A 21267-nucleotide genomic window follows, 5' to 3' on the forward strand; every position below is an offset into this window, starting at 1 on the left:
TTTTCGTCTATATTTAGCCCTGTGGGTTTATTCCTTCTGATATCAAAGTTGTTTTTTTTAGACGTCGCTAAACTTGAAGCAGAGATAAACCGCATTTCAACACTCGCCATCTTGAGACAGAGCCACCTGTAACTTTAAAAAAAAAGGTTGCGGAATCCCGCTGGCGTACTTTTGGATTTCCCGTATATGTTTATAATTTATGTTATGAATTCCTAACTCTCAGGAACAGACATATACTAAATCCAGATATGAGGCTGCTTTAAACTCATAATTTTCAATATATATATATATTGTATATACAGAGAGAGAGAGAGAGAGAGAGAGAGAGAGAGAGAGAGGCAGAGGGAGGGAGATAAAGATAGATAGATAGATAGATAGATAGACAGACAGACAGACAGACAGACAGACAGATAGATAGATAGATAGATAGATAGATAGATAGATAGATAGATAGATAGATAGATAGATAGATAGATAGATAGATAGACAGATAGATAGATAGATAGATAGATAGATAGATAGATAGATAGATAGATAGATAGATAGATAGATAGATAGATAGATAGATAGATAGATTAGATAGATAGATAGATAGATAGATAGATAGATAGAGAGATTAGATAGATAGATAGATAACATTTTATAACTATAAGTAAAAGAATAAACCCAAAAATTCAGTGTACTTATTTATTAATTTCTACATGGTGCAACGACCTATTAATAAATACAGTGATAAGAACCAAACATATTTGCGTATTAACAATTCATTGAATTGACATTTTACCAGTATATTGATAATAAACAATTGATTTTCAGTTAAAAAAAGTGTGTGTTAGTATGTTACTGTCAAAATATAAAAAATAATTTATAATATATAATGTGTTAGTGAAGATCTAATGTGCAGCCATTTGTTATTCTTAAAAATTTGACCTGCTTTCATTTCCTAAATGTCACACAACATGGACTGAAGTTTTAAGACATAAATATATACGAAAAAAAAATTATATTTTAAAATAGTGATTCTTTTTTTTATACTAACCTTAAAATGTATCTTTACCAAACTATCTGAACTTTGAACTACAGAACTCATCTGCCGTTATTACAAACAAAATATTAAATGACTTCGACAGCATAACTATGGTATCTACTTAACGACATTTTTGTGTGCCTGAGATGAGCGTTTTAAGGTTAAGCTCAAGTTGAAGCTCAAAAGAAGCATCCAGTCTCTATCTCTTCAAAACTAATTGTGTTGTCTTGTTGTTGTTGACTTTATGTTAACATTAAAGTTAGGCTACTCTCGTGATCTTGGGAAAGGCAAAGGGAATGTTTCCTATAAGAACTTAGGCAAGCGTTGAGAAACTGTGGACTATTTTACGAATTTATTTACCCTTTACTGTAATGCATACTTTGAAGGCGTCAGTCATAATTCCCATATGTGTGCCCAGAGTTCGGCATCACATTTACTATATGTTTTTTTCGAATTCATATAGTTTTATCATTCGTTTCGTTTCTGGTGTGTGAAAGTGCACTATATCTAAATCTAACACTATGGAAAAAAAAAAAAAACAACAAAGACTTTCGACTTTTTGACAAATTAAACTCCAAAATAAATTTCCTCAAGTAAAAAAAAAAATAGTTGAAATTATTGCTTTTCCACAAAGCCTGCATATGGTCCATACAAAGGTGTGTTATCATACACAGATCAAGTTGATGTAGACATACGTACAATGTAATAAAAGATAATAGTTGAAGTATCACAATAGTGGATGAGTAAGATACGCATGTAAATAAATAGAGTTACATTAAAACAATCATGCTCATAATATAGTCATATATTACAACATTCATTCATGGACTTGACGGGGGGTTAATCGAATATCAGAAAACATTGGTAGGAGAATGGGGTTTTCGGGTGGTCTCAATCTATGCTGCAGCGTGTAAATTGTTTTCACATCAATCGTTTTCTGTTCTACTTTGATCTAGGGACCATGTTAGTAGCGTTTTGGTACTGTGAACTCAAAAGTTCGCAATAAAAAGATTGGATAGACATACAAGAACAGACGGTAAAGAATGGCCCCCAAAAAAGGTCACTGTTGACATCTTATTAGCGGACTATGTTTTAGCAAGAACGTTAGGTTGAAATATACATACGTGGGGGGGGGGAGATTTTTTAGTTATTTATAATTCTACTCAAAACATCACAATGGGTGTGGAAAAGCGAGGGGGGGGGGATAAAAAATATTTTTTTAGTAAGTTGACCAAATGTACATATAAGCAGACACACGAGTATGCATTTTATGTTACGTCAAATCGAATAACTTTGGTACAAAATTCAACAAAACAAAATTATAAATATTGTGCTTCCAGTTTATTAATAAACATATCAAGTGATTAATACCAGGAGTCGGTGTGCTATAAATAGACTGGACTAGGTAATGTACATATCTTTACGTTGTGGAAGATGTCTCTACGATGGACAAATCAAATCAGAGCTATTTCGTCAAAGAAGGTAACAGTGCTCAAAGAGTTGGTTTATCTTTTTTTGTAAAGAGACAAGAACTTTAACAATTATTTCCGATATGTTAGTACAAGAAACACTCGAAGCAATGGTAATGAATTATTGTTGGCCTCTTTCAGTCGTAGGACGACTATGGTTCATCTCGCACACTTCCTCATGTGGCTGTGGAGCCCTATTTTGGAGAGACAATCCCGTCCACAAATATCAAATGAATTGTAATGTAGCAAATATTGGTGAAAAAAACTTAACAATCGAGATGGTATGAAGAAAAAAATAGAACTACTGTGATTTATCGATAAACCAAAGCAATCTGTTATCTCAACCTTTAGTTTAAAAACCAGGTCATTTGCATGCTGGTCTTTTTAAGTCACGTCTTTCCAGTGGCGTATCAAGGCCCGAGTTTAAGAATATGATTGTGGGCCCCCACCCTTACATTGAGTAAAACAAAAACAAATCTAGCCATCAAGAATCCATCAGTACATTAAAAAAAACAACAACATTGTTTTGTCAGTACTACTTTCTAGAAGTAATGGAGTCATTACATTCAAGTTCGCACTTCTTAGACGCTACCTTAGGTCCTCCCGAGCCATTCGATGCAGAAATCAGTCTCAAGCAAGAAGAAGAAATATGTCTCAATGTTAATCATCGCTTTTACATTCATTGTTTATATCGCTTTTTGTGGCTCTATCTCTGTTAGCACTTTAATAACACTAAAAAAATTATATAAGGATTTGATACATTGAAATTCTTAAGTCAATAACTTTTGTTTTTCATTTTTTAAAGTATCTTTGTGAGCCCCTATTCTTCATAGGCCCGGGTTCATTGAACCCCTTTGCACCATGGATCCTACGCCATCCAAACTTGATGTTAACAAAGTTTATTTCAACTCACTCCTCTGGACTGTCTGGTACAAAATTTGTACACGTTATTTCTCCCCGCTTTCCTTTCTCGGATCAAGTTGAAACTTTACACAATTCTTCATTGCCCCTCACAAAATACTAATCAATCAAAAAGTTAATTTATTAATTAATTTGGGGTTATTATTTAAATCTGTTAAATATAAAAAAACGATAAATAGGACTTACAGTAGTGAGAGATATTGCTGTAAATGTGTAGTTCTTTCCCGTATATAACCTTTGTTTTATTTGTTAAAAGTATTTTATATAGTGGTTAATTATGCAAACATCTAAAGGAAAAAGTTTTAAATATTTGATAAAAAGTTTTTAATTAAAATTGATCTGGGAGTTATTAAATGAGTTTATACATAAGTCAAATTGAGCGAATATGCTATAAAGATCTACATTTAAAAACATATTTTTATTGGCTGGAGACTTTAATTAGTAAATACAGACATGTAATAAAATCTATTTAAAAATTGTTGAATAATATATTTATCCCTAGTGAATACACGCTATCTGACCAAGTGGTAATCTATGTAATAATTGTATTTCAGTGACAACATATCCCCAATGTGAGAACCATCGTAGTTTCCTGACACAATCTTTCTAATAGAATAAAAAAGGCTTCTTGATGAACTTGTGGTGATATGAAATGTATCAATAACACTTTAAATAAAATAAAAACAGCAGAGAAACAAATACTGAACTCTAAACACACTAGTTCACTACACAATTCATTAGTTCTTGAAAATAATTTAAGTTAAAGACAACCTAAAGGTCGTTGAATGAGTCTTGTTAAGCTATTTACACAGTGAAACATCGATATTATTGCTTCTCCAGAGATACTCCAATAGCTCCAATAGCTTCATGTTTCTCACAATGAGTCGACTTCGTCCATCGCAGTTTGAAAGTATGGGACTTAAAAATAAGGGATATTCTTAGAATACAGGGAACTTCATAGTTAACTCGTAGCCACGCCTTCTTCTTTGATCTTATAATACTCCACGGCTAAGGCCACGTGGTTGACTCTCTCTCCGCATCCTTTGACGTCAGGAAACTCGTAGTCCTCCAGGAAAAATGGTATTCCTGGAATACTGTCCGGAAAACCTGCTGGCAGGTTCTCACGAGATCTCGGCGTAAAGCTAAAACCAGGAGTGTGCTTCAACAACCTGTAAAGTAAAGGCAAATAAAAAAAAATGTTATGCTCATTTATAATGTGTAGAAACGCTAAACCTAGTCAAAATTCTTAAACAATAAAATTACAGAGTTTTTATTCTATAGTAATAACAAGCATTGAGTTTAGGAGATTGGCAGGTCAATAGCTACACACAGAGAGACGGTTCCAGACATCTAGAAAGCGAAAAGAAACAAAAATGGCTGTTGGTCGTGTTGTACGAGCTGCAAACTGCCAAGGCGATGGTCCCGAATAGGAACCATGTCCCATTCCATACAGAGCTCTCCTGAAGGAGAATAGGGCAAGGACATACTATAGGAACGAACGTCCGTAATGTATATAAAACAAACAAAACAATGAAGTCAAAACAAATATTAAATACAGAAATACATGGTCATGTAAATGTATGACCAACAGAAATACATGGTCATCTAGAATGACTGACCACCATAAATACATGGTCATCTAAAATGTATGACCACCATAAATACATGGTCATTTAAAATGTACGACCACCATAATTACATGGTCATCTAAAATGATAAAATGACTGACCACCATAAATACATGGTCATCTAAAATGACTGACCAATATCAATACATGGTCATCTAAAATGACAGATCACCATAAATATATGGTCATCTAAAATGTATGACCACCATAAATACGTCATCTAAAAAGACTGACCACCATAAATATATGGTCATCTAGAATGTATGACCACCATAAATACATGGTCATCTAAGATGTATGACCACTATATATACATGGTCATCTAAAATGTATGACCACCATAAATAAATGGTTACTAAAATGTATGACCACCATAAATACACGGTCATCTAAAATGTATGACCACCATAAATACATAGTCATCTAAAATGACTGACCACCATAAATACATGTTCATCAAAAATACGTCATCATGAAAAATATAGGCCTATAACCTTCATAAATATGTGGTTATCAAAAATAAATGATATCATAAATAGGTGGTCATCAGAAACTCGTGGTCATCAGAAATACATAGCCATAAGAAATGGGGACACGACAATTCGTTCACAGATAGATTTGTCGGTGAACGATTTGTCGTGTGAATGATTTGTCATGAACCAAATGTCGGTGAACAAGTTGTCGGTGAACAAGTTGTCTGTTAGCAAGTTGTCGGTAAGCAAAATGTCGGGTGAAAGAATAGACTTCAGTGAACGAATAGTCGTGGAACCAATAAATACATTGTCATTAAATATACATGACCTACACAAATACAAAGCCATCACAAATACATGACCAGTACATCACAAATACATGACCAGTACATCACAAATACATGACCAGTACATCACAAATACATGACCAGTACATATACAAGCAACCACAAGTCCTCCAACGTCCTACATTGAATGCACAGTCAATTCCTAGAGACTTACTCAAACGTGGTGGGGCTGATGTGAATCCTGAGGGGCTCGCTCCCTGACTCGAACTTGTTGGCCAGGGTGACATTGTTACCAAAGAGGCAGTATCGGGGCATCTTGCGCCCAACGACACCCGCTAAGACGCGGCCAGTATGGATCCCAATACGCATCTGAAACAAACAAACATTACTATTGAGGTAAATATTTGTATGTGTTTTAAAAAAAAAGCGTAAGGTCTTGAGCAGTAGCATAGCAAGGTACAGGTACCAGTGGGCCCGAGGTTAAGAATAGTAATGTGAAAAGAAATCTAGTCATACTGTATGTATTGGTTTATTACAAAGAAACACCCAATGCAAGCACTTTTTGCACGTAATGGAGTCATTGTACTAATTGCTGTAAAAGTATTTCTTTGAAACTTGACGATGAAAAGTGTAAAGGGTAAGCTGTTTCTATGGCCTACCGTAGCACAACGATCAATCACAATACTACTCAAATAAAGGCAGGTAGTTTGATGAACCGTTTGGGCACCACACATGATCTGTCAAGCGTCTTTCTCCAGTCCTCTCTGTTATTTGTCTTGGATAGAATAGCTTTCAATTACAGGCCCACCCATTCATTTTATTGTCTTCCCATCGCTTTCTCTGTCTGCCACTTCTTTTTCCTGGTACTTTTCCCTGAAGGAAGGTCTCTGCGAGCTCTGACGACCTTGTGATATGGCCATAACGTTTTAGTTAGCGGTTTTTTTTTTGGGGGGGGGGGTGTTGGACAATGGTTGGTGGGGCCCAATTACCGTTGTGATCATGTTTTTAATATCTTCATTTGTAATGCGGCCGTCTTTGTATGTAATATATAGGATCTCACGTCTTTAAAAATAATTATTTAAAAAAATAAAGTATAGGATATAAAATCGTGTAACCCATTTCTATGCAATAAATACTTTTTACTTTCAAATTTACGCTTAATTATTCATTCTTTTATGTAAAAAAAAACTAGCTACGCTTTTTTTTCCGGTGATTATTGCTACACATAAATAATTCGTGGGAAATGTTCACGTCAGCTTCGGAGTTAGCTTTGATCTTAAACTGGGCCATGTCCGATATCTTTTCTGTGTCTTCCTTTTCATCTTGACCCAATATTCGTTTCTCACTGGGAAAGTGTGGGTCAATTCTCTAATCAAGTAACCGGTCCATTCTGAGTCTCGATTTGGCCACCCCTACAATTTACTCTGTCTATTGAATACTTTGACCCGGAAACGACACGTTGTTAGGGGACTCAACTCTGAAATTCAAGATTCACAAAAGGTCTGTACAAATAAAGGAACTTTATCAAAGACAGTGTAGATGTTACTTGCTTTAGTTGTTTTGTTTTGTTTTTTAGTTGGCCTCCTTCAGTCGTAGAACGACAATGGTTCGTCTCGTAGAGCAGAATATTTGTTTGTCAATGGGGAAACAAAAGAGATTGCTGTAGTTTGGTCAATAAACAACCAAAGTGTTAGCTTTTTTTTACAAAGCTTATATCAACAAAAGTCAAGTGACAAGTGACTTGCGCTGGGATTTGGATTTAAGTGAGCAGGATTCGCGCAACACGTCGACCTCACTCTCTCGTCCTAAAGCCCATCCTTTTCCGTAAGCAAGATTTGGTCAAGACGTCCGGGGACAAGAGATGACCAGAGACTTTCTGTGTGTCTTGTCCTGCTCTTGAGTGCTCCACAGCACTGTGCTGGTATTTGCCTTTCTGTCCGATTAGTCTAATTTTGTGACGTTACGCACAGGGCGCCAAGTCCAGACTTCACATGCTAGGTTTGACAGAACCTCAGAGTACTGAGTGCCATGGACACGTCAGATACCCTCTACCAGGTTTAGCCGGCCAGTCAAAGCCGTTTCCGGGGTGTGGCCGCTGCGCATGCTACAGCTTTTGGGAGCCACAGGTGAGAGTTGGGTACCGAGTGGGGACCAAGAGTGAGCCAAGCTACCCTCAAAAAGAGGGTACGACTGCCTGTCCACTAGAGGTGCTACCCCTCCTAGATACCCCATACACCCGCTTATATCAACACTGTTTGTCTCTTGGGTAAACAGTTTGTACACGTTATTTCTCCCACATTATATCTCGGATCAAGCTGACATTTTGTACAATTATTTCGTTTACCAGACAACACAAAAATTAACTTTTAAAAAATAATTAACTATTTACTTAATTATTTTGAAAAGGAAAAGAAGGAAAAGAAATCGTACATAAGAGATGACGTGGTAAAAGTTGAATTAGCCCCCATGAAGCATCTTGAGCCCTAAGTGAACATTTTGGTATGCATTTAAAAATGACCACATAAAGATTTACAAAGATATCCAACTGTCTCCCCATTTTCACTTGCCTGCTTAACAAAAAAGTCTAGATACACTTTTTGTTATAAGTTTTTTTTTCTATTTATTCTTTGATTTGTTTAACTTCATTTCCTTTTATAGCTCACAACTCAAATAACAGAATGTCATTTTCAAATACCTGACATACAAAAACAACGAAAAAAAGAAAGTTATAGAACAGATTCTAACATTTTCAATGGTTCTCATAATTGCCAATTAACACTTCGATGTTATTTAATGCAACGCATACGCGATGACTATTGCTTGATGGAGCCATCAGAACTCGCGGTAAATCTATATTTGACACTCTATTCAAATGAAATCCTACAAATGGTCTACAAATGGCACACAGAGATTTTACTAAGACTTCTTACATTAAATAATGTTGGTGTTACTTGGACTAATTTTTTTCTTTTTCTGATACTGGGAGGCAAAATGTAATTTTTAACCAGTTCTGACTATTCTATATATGGTGGCCGAGTGGTTTAGCGCTTGGCTTCCAAACCAAGGGGTCTAGAGTTTGAATCTCGGTGAAAACTTGTGGTTCTTTTGACCCAACATACGTTGGGGAGGTCATGGCGGTTGGTCGTTGTGCTGGCCACTTGACACCTTTGTTAACAGTCGGTCAAAGAAACAAATGAGTAGAACATGATCCGCCCTTGAGATTGCAAGACCTGAAAGAATTTGTTTCCGATATTTTTTCAACATAATGTATTGTATCCTATGTATAAGATCAAGTCATGGTCGCAAAAGCATAGTTTCGACTTCGTACAATATATATGTGGTTAAAGAGTCCATTCCATGATATTCATATGGTTAAATAGTCCAATCCATGATATTCATATGATTAAAGAGTCCAATCCATAATATTTTTTTCTGGATAAATAATCTAATCCATGATATTCATATGGTTTAAGCCCAATCACTAATATTTATGGGGTTAGACAGTCCAGTCCATGAAACACTTGTACAATCACAATTAATGATTTTAAAATCACTAGATTCTGCAGCAGTTTCAGCCTTCTTTTTTTCTGGTCGTTGTTTATTAACAATTTGGGAACTAGGACCCCCCCTCCTTTATGCTTACCGGCCATGTAATTCCATCCTCTGCTTTTTTATGCTATGTTTTGCGCAATAGTCATTAAACTTTGAAGGTGGAAATTTATATTCTATTCGTATTATTGAAATAACGTTTTATGACCTGAATGTGAGAGCCAACAATTTACAATTCTTGTTAGAAACGCAGCACTAACTTCTTTTTTTTTAATGTGATTTTATACATTTAATCGTTTTACATATCAATCTTATAACAATTAAAATTTGAACAGCGATGGATGGATCATTAATGGACCAAACCCAGACCGTATGGAGCGCCCTAAAGAGATAAATATATATATATATAATAAATATTGTTAAAAATACTTTAAATTAACCTGATCCACTTTGCCTGAAGCAGTTTTAGTTATTCTATTAGGTGTTGTGAACAACATTATTTGGAAAAACATCAGAAAAAAAATAGATAGATAGATAGATAGATAGATAGATAGATAGATAGATAGATAGATAGATAGATAGATAGATAGATAGATAGATAGATAGATAGATAGATAGATAGATAGATAGATAGATAGATAGATAGATAGATAGATAGATAGATAGATAGATAGATAGATAGATAGATAGATAGATAGATAGATAGATAGATAGATAGATAGATAGATAGATAGATAGATAGATAGATAGATAGATAGATAGATAGATAGATAGATAGATAGATAGATAGATAGATAGATAGATAGATAGATAGATAGATAGATAGATAGATAGATAGATAGCAGGGGCGGACTGTGTGTCATAATCGGCCCGGGCATTTCTATTTCATCCGGCCCATAAATTGTATATTATATGATGGACATCCAGTTCTAGGTCTACCTGTCCTCAAAATCATTATGTTAAGTTTGATAATGTATCGATAGCTGTGATACTGTGAATATAGGCCCCAAATATGTCGCTCATAAAATACAGACGTGATTTCAAAAAAGATGTTTACTATGGTCCTACCGGCCCATTTGGGTACCGGCTCACCGAGCAATTGCCCGAAAGCCCATATAGCCAGTCCGCCCCTGATAGATAGATAGATAGATGGATAGATGGATAGATAGATAGATAGATAGATAGATAGATAGATAGATAGATAGATAGATAGATAGATAGATAGATAGATAGATAGATAGGTAGGTTGGTAGGTAGGTAGGTAGGTAGGTAGGGTAGGGTTAGGTAGGTAGATATATAGATAGATAGATAGATAGATAGATAGATAGATAGATAGATAGATAGATAGATAGATAGATAGATAGATAGATAGATAGATAGAATAGATAGATAGATCTTATTTTCTAAGAAAACCATTAGTACATCTCGCTGTATTGATGTCGACCCAATATAATACAAATCTTTAAAAATCATTTTCCTTTTTTTCTCTCTCCACTAAACTGCTACTTGCCTCCAGTCAGTTATTACGAGACACCCGGAGACTTGTCTTTGTTGATTCTAGGTACGTCTATGGCGACCACATCCGGCCTGAATGTAAACCACTGAGGCCATGAGAGTAGTTCCCCCTGGTAATAACGGACCAACACAGCCCTGTTTCCTTAGCTATTTAGACAGTGTGTTTGGAATAGACTGCGGGGCTGAAACGAGAGAACTCTTCCAGAAATGTTGAGCTTTGCTCTCTTTTGTTATCTTTCCTTACTGTAGGTTGTGGCCCTTATATCCTCCTCTCTTTCCGATATTGCTTTCCCCTGAAAGCTATTGATACAACCTCTTTTTGGGGGAGAGGACAGGTTGATGATGCCGCCTTTCTCCTGTCTGATTTCTGTACCATGTTAACATAGAAAGATTTTATTTTTTCTGTGATATTCGTACAAATTTCTGAACTGAAAAAAATAATATGTAAATAACATTGCAACAGCGAGTCCAAGAGATTTACATGTAGGCTGATTTCAGTCGAATGGTCATTCAAACGTAAAATTACACAAGTTCAATTTGTCCAGGAGCGGCTATTTTGGTGGTTTTGAGAGTGCGCCAATGTAACAGCGAATAGGATGCATGAGAAAGCTATAGATCTATCTATTAAAAGAGCAATATATATATTGTTGCAATCTGACTGTGGATAGTCATTTCATTTTACTCATTGCACTAAATTATAAAACTGTATGCTAGGTTAAAGGATTTATGTAAACAAATGATTGGAAGAAAAAGCAACAACCAACAATGCTAATAAAATACCCATTAAGACAAATATTTATCTTCTCTTAACTGGAGATCAATAAATGACTCTTACATTGCAATGTATTTTTAAATGTTAATTGCTTTTATAAGTTCAAAACACGACCTGAGTATCAGCGGAACGTTACGAAAGACTATTAAATTAACTTTAATTAGTGTTGTATAACAAACAAGCAAATAGGTTCATGCCCTGCGGTATTACGCAAGCGTTCAAATTAGAAGATTTATGACTAAGTTTTCAACTAACAAGATTTGTGTGTTTTTTTACTTTAGTAAGAGAACAAAAAACGAGCTATGAGGTTGTATTGTTGAGTTAAATAATTGACAATGAGTGGTGAATAAAAGGAACCGTAAACATTTTTAGCAAATTTATATCTTGGCATTTGAATAAAGAAGTTCAGAGTGGTTTGTTTTGTTCTGAGGACTAATTAGAGCGAGGTCTGGAGAGAGAATAAGGGGACTGAACTTTTGTTTTGCCAGTTAATTTCAAGGCAAATGAATGATGAACTAAATTCTATTCTTGTGTATTATTGTCGTAATGCTGTCAGTACTAAAACAATGACATCCGAAGAGCAGAGTGCCCGAACATCCGCACTGTTATCAGCAGTAGGCACCTTGGCTGCTTGGACATACTAACAATGCCAGAGAGTGTGTTTTGCATGTGTGATAGTACATGTATACACATTATTATTATTATAGCTTTTATATAGCGCTTTTTTCATGCTTATAGCATGCTCAGAGCGCTTTGGTCCAATCTCATTTGTGGACCAGTTGGGGGGTGGGGGGGTGAAGTTGGTTTTCCGTGCTGCCTTTAGGCGCTCAGTAAACACGTGCCGGGTGTCGAACCTTGAGCCTCCTTCTAGGTAGCCAAGACAAGCCCAGTTCAAGCGCACTTAGCCTCTCGACCACGCTTCCCATATATAATAAGGCTTGTCTTCGAGTCCGAAGATAAATGAGGAATACAGTATTTCCCGTGGCTGCGCAGTCCCAGCTGTGACCTACATATGTTGCCACTTCCAGGGCAAGCATAACCATTGGAGGTCGATTTAGATTTTCTTTTCGTCGTCTGCGTTTGTCCTCGGCAGCAGATTTTCTTTTGGTCTCAAATGTGTATCCCGCGGCCTTCGTGACTGACCTCCAGCTGTCTCGTTCCGACAACGCATGCAGCCAGGTACTCTCTTCTATGTCAGCCAAGGAAAGTTGACGCCTAAGCTGGTCTTTGAAGTATTTCCGTGGGGCGCCTCTGTAACGTCGACCACCTTTTAGCTCACCAAAAAAGACTGCCTTTGGCATACGTTCGTCTCCCATACGGAATACGTGCCCTGCCCAGCGTAGCTGTCGGACCAAAAGAAGTCCCTCTATACTGTCCATACCGGCGTTCGCAAGGACATCGCTGTTTGTAGAGCGGTTCTGCCACCGTATGTCCATGTTGGAGCGCAAGCATCTTTGGTGAAAGCGCTCAAGAAGTCTTGGTTGTTTTTTTATATAGTGTCCATGTCTCAGAGCCATATAGAAGGGTTGAGAGAACCACCGCCTGGTAGACTTTGATTTTTGTAGGCAGGCGGAGCGATTTGTTCTTCCAAACTCTCGTCTGAAGGTTTCCAAAAGCGCTACTAGCCCTGGCCAGACGGTTATCAACTTCCCTTGAAAGTGAGGCGTCATTTGACACTATACTAACTACATATGTGAAGTAGTCTACCACGTTAAGGGGCTGTCCGTTTACTGTGATGCTTGGAGCTGAGTATGTTTTATTGGGTGACTTCTGGAACATATACATCTAGGTGTAAGCATTCATTTCTATGTGAGTGTATGGTGCTTTTTTTTTTTTCTTCGTCTCTTTTTTTTTTATACAAATGTTCGTGGAAGATAAATTTATTTTTTGGTCATTCACATTGAAACAATGGTAAAATTGATATGTGACCACTTTGTAAAATGTCACCAGTTTGTGAAAAAAACAAACACAGCTATTAAGCTTTTTGTTTTGTTTGACTAGTGAGAGTCAAATCTTTAAGTCTAACGTAACACTTAGACTTCAATACAAAGCTGTAGGTAGACATATAACATTTGGTTCTGACAAGAACATCACCAGAAAATTATAACTTTTATAGCGAACGCTCTACTAAAATAAAAGGTTTTGCTATTAGAGGGTCTACTGTAATCGTCCATATTACCTCCTACTTGAAATTGAGCTAAGTAATTCGTTTGTACGGTACTTTACAGTAAAGCCAGACTGTCGGGCTTAAGATTGAACGAGTCAGTGGTTCTCGAATCATGTCGTGGAGCCCACATTAGACTTCTATTGTGTATTTTGTTTATATTGTAATGACACAAGATGCGTAGAAGTTGATGTGAATCGGGTTTTTCCTAAGTAATGTGACGAGTAAGAACAGAGTAGGTTGATGAACAAGAATAATAACGGACAAGACGCCTAAGAGGACGACGCTAGGCTAGCGACGACAGAGGACTGTGCCCTTTTTATTGTTTATTAAATTGTTGAAGTTATCAGCCTGCGTTATTAAGTATATTCTTGATTCATTCTGTTGTTGTGTCATATGGACTCGCATGCACCAGTAACATATATATACTCATCAACAAAATAGACCATCAACAGATGTGGCGACCCACGACGGCCAGGGCGTCATTTTGATCTACAATCTAGTTAACTTCGTGTTCTGGATATATATATCTACAGTTCTACACTTGGCGAAGTACACTGGAGAAGTACTGGATTAACATTCGTTTATTTCTACTAGATCTACCCTACGTCTGTGCTAATTATCTGGACTGCAGCTGGATTTTGGCATCTTTGTTCCAGTGGATCTAGACTTTCTATTAGAGAAAATTCGAAACCGTTACCAGCGTCTAGCTTTGTCAGCCATGTTGGATATTTTTAGATTGAACTTGGATCTATATTGACTAGATCTATATCTATTGTGTCTGAATCCAGAACTATTTCGTCCGTTGAAGTGATTTAGGGCAGTCCGTCGTCAGTATACCTCTACCTATATACCTCAAGAGTGAAGATACCTCATTTTGTCAGGTTTATCTGTTTATTGTGAGTACGGAAAGTCATCTGAGTCTACATATCTAGTATCTACAAGCTGACCGTTGGAGTCACCTTGTCAGGTTTGTTTTTCAAGCTATTAATTGACTGTTGCAGTGTTGCTGAGCTTACAATCTAATCTACACACGAGTGATGGTATACCCTACTACCACACTGCGTGACCATCTATTCAACTTGTAAAGTTGACTAATTTATATTCATCAAAAGAGAGAGTTGGACTTAGTCATTTTTTTTACCTCTCTTGAGACAGCACCACCAGCTTGTCTCAGTATTGACTTATGTTCCTGACCTGAAGACAGAAGCCAGCACCAACAGATCATCAAGTGGAACCGGAACCTTGGAACCCTACCAGAGGACTTTATCTGAGAACCGTACCATACTGTGGCAGCACCAGGAGAGATTGGCCTAACTCAGTACTGCCTGTCGAATAGCCTTTGTGGGAGCACACCTTGCCTTGCCTAAGACTAAGACAGTGGGGAACTTGTGTGGAACTGACCGTTGTAGCTCCGTGGACTGAACAAAGGGGATCTAACTAAAAATAAGTTTATTTTTTCTCTCCATTATTATTAAATTAAGTCTATTAGGGACAGTAGATCTTTGTTAAGAGCAGGTTGCCTGATAAGGGCGTCATTATAGGACACATTAGAAAGTGGACCTGCTCCATTTAATAAAGTCTCGATGATTGTTTAGATTGTCTTGTTTTGTTCGTATCCACGTACATTTTATTTTTTTTTAGAAGTCAAGTGAAGTTATCTTTATTTGTCTCTTTCAGTGTATACTTCCTCTAAAAAGTCTCATCTCATTAGAATAGATTTATTTTTTTTGTGTCTTATTACGTTTATTTTACATTATTCTTATTATATATTAGTAATTTTATCTTAAGTAGATAAGGTAAGCCACGTTTAATCTAGATTATAAATTCTAGATTGTTTCCAGGTATTAACTAAATTGTTATACCTATGAGAGCCTTAGATCTATTTTATCCTGAGGACAACTGAGTCTAAGGAGTAATTATTTATATATAGATCTTTTGTCCCGATTAATCGGTTGACATTATTTTATAGATGTGTTTAAACACAGTCTAATTGGTCAGAATAAAATTTTTTGTCAGTATCACTGGATTGTGATTTACTGTTGGAGGTATAATATTGATTTATCTATTTGAAGTTGTATTGAAGTTGTATTGAATCTAGACTAGTGACTAGAATAGTCCTAGGGGTATTTATTGGCAAGAAGTAAGTCCATTGAATTAAGTATTGAGGTATTGATATTTGTTTATGTGGTCTAAAGTAAGTCCACTGAATTAAGGTGATATAAAATTTTGAGTTGTATTCAAGTATTGTGGCTGTGAGTAAGTCCACTGAGGTAATATTTCTTGATATAACATTGAGCAAAGGTATTTAAATATATAAATATATATATATATTACAAGAAGTATTTGAAAGTGAGTTTTTGTGAAAACTAAATTGTGATATTTAGGCCAATAGGGAGGCCATATCAAAACTATATTGAGACATTGTTTAAAATAAAATAAGCATAATGGCAACAGCTCCAAACTTTGATTATATGGAGACTTTTCGCCAGCAAATTATTGCTGAGGCTAAACAGCTAGAACTTAAAGGAAAGGACCTAACTAGCTATGTACAGCAAATGGTGACAATAGAGAGAGATAGAATAGATAAGATAGAAATGGAAAAGAATAAACTAGATGCACAATTAATAAAAGAAGAAGCAGATAGGAAATTACAATATGATCTTGAGAAATTAAGAATTGAAGCTGAACAAAATAAACAAAAAGTTAATAGCAATAATACTAATGATAGATCTAATACTAATACTACCAATGCCCCAGACAATCACATTGAAACCAATAATAGTAATAATCACACAAACAACACTAATATTTCAAGTGATAACAACCATTGGTTGAGGAAAAAACTACAACCCTTTCAGGAGGCTAGAGATTGTATTTCAGACTACCTAAAGAGATATGAAATTAAAATGGTTAATTGCAATATAAGGGAGGAAGAGTGGTCTCAAATTTTGTTAGACTTTGTACAAGGGCAAGCTCTTACAATTTGTCAAAACCATAATCATACTGTACAAAATAGCTACCAAATTTTAAAAAAGGAATTGCTGAATGCATATGGACACAATGCCAGCACATTCAGAAAAAAATATTTTGAAAACACACCTTCCAATCAGATAGAACCACAAACCACTATAAATTTGGAAAAAGACTATTTTAATAAATGGCTGGGATTTGAGAAGATTGACAGTACCTTTGAGGGATTAAAAAATTTTATATTACTTGATAATTTTGTAGCTAAGTGTGACCCGCAATTACAATCATTTATCAAAGAAAGGAATCCCAAAGTTTTGGATGATGTTACTGAGATAATAAGAACATATAAAAATGCCTATCCCAACAACCTTTTTTCATGTAAAGATAAAAAGAATATTGATCTAGTGGGATATACACAGGAAAACAATGAAAGAAGTAGAAATAGAAGTAGGGATAGCCAACATTTTAGATATAGCAATAGTAGAGATAGGTCAAACAACAGGGAGGTTACATGTTATAGATGTGGGAAAAAAGGACATATGGCTATGAGATGCAGGGGAACACAAAACAGGTCAAACAGTAGGAATAATTATAATAGATCAAGTAGTACACATAATTACAATAGGACAGATAGTAGAAATAATTACAGAGCAGACAGTAGGAATAGGTACAGCAATTACAACAACAATTACAATAATAACACATACAATAGGAGTAAAAGCAGGGAATATAAAAATAGAGATTCTGACAGAGTGTTTTTTGTTAGGGAAAATAAAAACAATTTTGCTTTTTACCCAGCTTTTATTAACAATGTTCCAATAAAGGCAATCCGAGATAGTGGCTGTAACACACTCGTGGTTCGGGCTGATCTCATTGAGGCGCAATATTATAGGGGATATACAAGGAAAGTGGAGTTAGCAGATGGCAGTATAAAGGAATTTAAAGTATTTAAAGTGTTTATTGAGACACCTTTTTACACTGGCCATTGTGAGGGAGTAGCCATGCCTAACATGAGACATGATATGTTAATTGGAAACTTAACAGGTTTGAAGGAATGTTCAAGACAGGAAATTGAAGCATGGGAAAAGAAATATGAAAGGTTACAGCAGAATAGGAATACTGAAACAGATAATTACATTAGTAATATGGTAATAACCAGATCTAAGAACAAGCCAAAACAAGAAACTCAGGAACTTATTGATATGAATGATGAAATAGTTAATGGTGAAGAAGATAAAGAGAAAGAGGTTGAAATACAAGGTCAAAAACAAGACGAAACGCAAGCAGAAAAACAGAAAGATGGAACTGAAGAAATGAAAACAGAAAAATTGAAAGGAATAAACAAATTGGCTCAAGAACAAAAACAAGATAACATCATTGGGAAAACATATGACAGAATTAGTGACAGGAGAAATAATAACCCAATGGAGAAATATGTCATAGAAGAAGGAATACTATTTAGGAAAACAAAAATAAATGATAGAGAAATAAAACAATTAGTCTTACCACAAAAGTATTGGAAGGATGTCATGATTTTGTCACATGACAGTAATTTAAGTGGACATAGAGGTATAAAGAAATGTTTTAGAAATTTAGCAACTCAAGTATTTTGGCCTAAAATGAAAGGAACCATATCAAAATACATAAGATCATGTGATATGTGTCAAAGAAGGGGACTTAAGGGTAAATTAGGTAAAGCTCCATTACAGTCAATGGATGAACCAAATAAACCATTTCAAAAAATAGCAATAGACATCATAGGACCTTTAACTAAAACAGAACATAATAATAAGTACATATTGACAATAGTAGACATGTTCAGTAGATATCCTGAAGCAGTGGTATTATCCAATATAGACACAGAAAATATTATTAATGCTTTAGATCAAAAGTTCATAGTCAGACATGGGATACCAAAAACATTACTATCAGACAATGCTTCTATGTTTACATCTGAGTTATTTAAAAGATGGATATTAAAATATGGTATAGAACACATTAAATCATCGCCATTCCACCCGGAAGCCAACGGGCTTTGTGAACGCCTTAACGGTGTTATAAAAAGATCCTTAGCTAAAATTGTAGAAAATAATCAGAAAAACTGGGATCAATATATTAATTTTGTTCTATTTTCTATTAGAAATAATATTCATGAGGCAACTCAATTTTCACCATATGAGTTAGTACATGGAAGGAAACCTAGGGATGAAATACAAATTTTTAAAGAAAGTTTGATCTTAAATAAAATAGAAAAGGAAAATGACAATGAAACAGCTTTAGATTTAAAACAAATATGGGCGGAAGCTTTTGAGAATAACATGAAATATAAAGAAACAGTACATGAGAACTTAAATGAAAAAAGAAAATTAAGAACATTGGAGGTAGGAGACAAGGTATTACTTTTGGTAATTGACTTAAAAAACAAATTAGGAAAACAGTGGAAGGGTCCATTTGTTGTTACAAATAAAACAAGTGAAGTAAACTATAAGATTAATATGAATGGAAAAATAAAAACATATCATATAAATAATTTGAAGTTATACAATGAGAGAAATGAAAATCAATTTCAAAATTTGGATACAGAAGTAAACAATGAAAATCAAACTCAAAAGTTAGATACAGAAACTGTGGAAAATGAAAATCAAGTAGATGAATGTTTAATTGTTTTAATCAATGAGGAAACTAATGAAAATGATATTAAAAATATTCCTATACTAGAAACTAAAGATAACCAAACATGGGAAAAACTGAATTTAGAAAATTTATCTCCAGAAAAAACAAAAGACATAATAAATGTAATCAGTGATTTTAAAGAAATTTTTTCCAGTTTGCCAGGAAAAACAAATATCATAAAGCATGACATAAAGTTAACTAGTGACAAACCTATTTTCATGAAGCCTTATAGGATTCCATTACACTTACAGGGAAAAGTTAAAGATGAAATAGACAACTTATTAAAACTAGGAATAATAGAACCATCCAATTCAGCTTATGCTTCACCAATAGTTATAGCAAAGAAAAAGAATGGGGATATAAGGTTATGCATAGATTATAGACAGTTAAATAAGATAACTGAATTTGATCCTTACCCTATGCCTAACATTGATGACATATTACACAAATTGTCCAATGCTAAAGTATTTACAAAATTGGATCTGACAAAAGGATATTGGCAAATTCCTTTAACCAATAGAGCTAAACCTTATACTGCATTTATCACTCCTTATGGAATATTCCAATGGAACTTTATGAGCTTTGGGCTTATAAATGCTCCAGCTACCTTTAATAGGATGATGATGTCGGTTATAGGTCATAGAAAAAATGTAATCTGTTACTTAGATGATATATGCATTTTTCATGAGGATTGGAAAGAACATTTAAAAGGAATTAGGGAGATTTTTGAGTTAATTAAACAAAATGGTTTAACAGTTCAAGCAGAAAAGGTAGAGATAGGCTTAGAAGAAATCACATTTTTAGGACATAGAGTTAAAAATAATACTATCAGTCCCATTGAAGATAATGTAAAGAAGATATTAGAAATAGAAATACCAACAACACAAAAACAGATTAAATCAATACTAGGGATGATAAACTATTATAGAAAATACATACCAAATTTAGCAGAGATAGTTGATCCATTAAACCAGTTATTAAAGAAAGGACAGCCTAGAAAAGTGACTTGTAATAGAAAGTGTATAGAAGCTATAGAGAAAGTTAAGCATATTTTTTCTACAAATTTGATATTGAGATTACCAGATGTTTCTAAAATATTCTATGTCACTACTGATGCTTCTGGTAGTGCTATAGGAGGTTGTTTGATGCAACAGTATGATAAATTACACCCAATAATTTATGTAAGTAGGAAATTATCTGATACCGAGAAGAGATACAGTGTCATAGAGAAGGAGGCTTTAGCTGTTGTTTGGGTTGTAACTAAGTTGGAAAGCTATTTACTGGGAAACAAATTCATATTGTTATCTGATCACAGGCCTCTTAAGTTTATGCAAGAAAAAAGTATTAAAAATGGTAGATTATACAGGTGGTTTCTAATTTTACAAGAATATAATTTTCAATTGGAGGCTATTAGGGGAGAAATTAATATTGTAGCTGACATGTTGTCAAGAGTTACAGTGAGATAAACTGTTGTAAATAATGATTATTCATTTTGATTTGTTTATGCATGTATATATATGTATATGTTCTAGTCAATGGGTATGAATAAGTTGTTTATATATGGACTATATATATTTTATTTCCTTTAAAGGAAGATAACTCAGTAAAATATAAATTGGGAATTTTATTAAATCAAGGGAGATAATTATAAAATTTCAATAATTGAAGTCAAAGGTGTAAATTAAAGTAAGTATGATCATCTACAGTCATTATTTTTTTATATAATCATTATCATCCATTAGTAAAAGGCTAGGTCAGTTTGGAAATGGTAAGTGGAGAGAAAATATACTTATTGGTACCCAACAAAAAAGTTAGG

The 21267-nt window shown here is 34.8% G+C and overlaps 1 protein-coding gene across 2 annotated transcripts in view; it reads right to left on the reverse strand.

Annotated features, from left to right (window-relative positions):
* Positions 1-673: 673 nt before the first annotated feature.
* The window catches only part of LOC106058259 (guanylate cyclase soluble subunit alpha-2-like), a 176003-nt gene continuing 155409 nt past the window's right edge, over positions 674-21267 (reverse strand). For both annotated transcript variants that reach the window (XM_056037272.1, XM_056037271.1), the window contains exons 12-13: positions 6020-6174; positions 674-4586 (exon numbers count right to left, since the gene is read on the reverse strand). In XM_056037272.1, the coding sequence (XP_055893247.1) occupies positions 4379-4586; positions 6020-6174 (363 nt within the window). In that variant the 3' untranslated portion in view covers positions 674-4378. The remainder of the gene's footprint in view (positions 4587-6019; positions 6175-21267) is intronic.

The sequence above is a fragment of the Biomphalaria glabrata genome, chromosome 8 (assembly GCF_947242115.1).
Source record: "Biomphalaria glabrata chromosome 8, xgBioGlab47.1, whole genome shotgun sequence".
In the NCBI taxonomy this organism is placed as follows: Eukaryota; Metazoa; Mollusca; class Gastropoda; family Planorbidae; genus Biomphalaria; species Biomphalaria glabrata.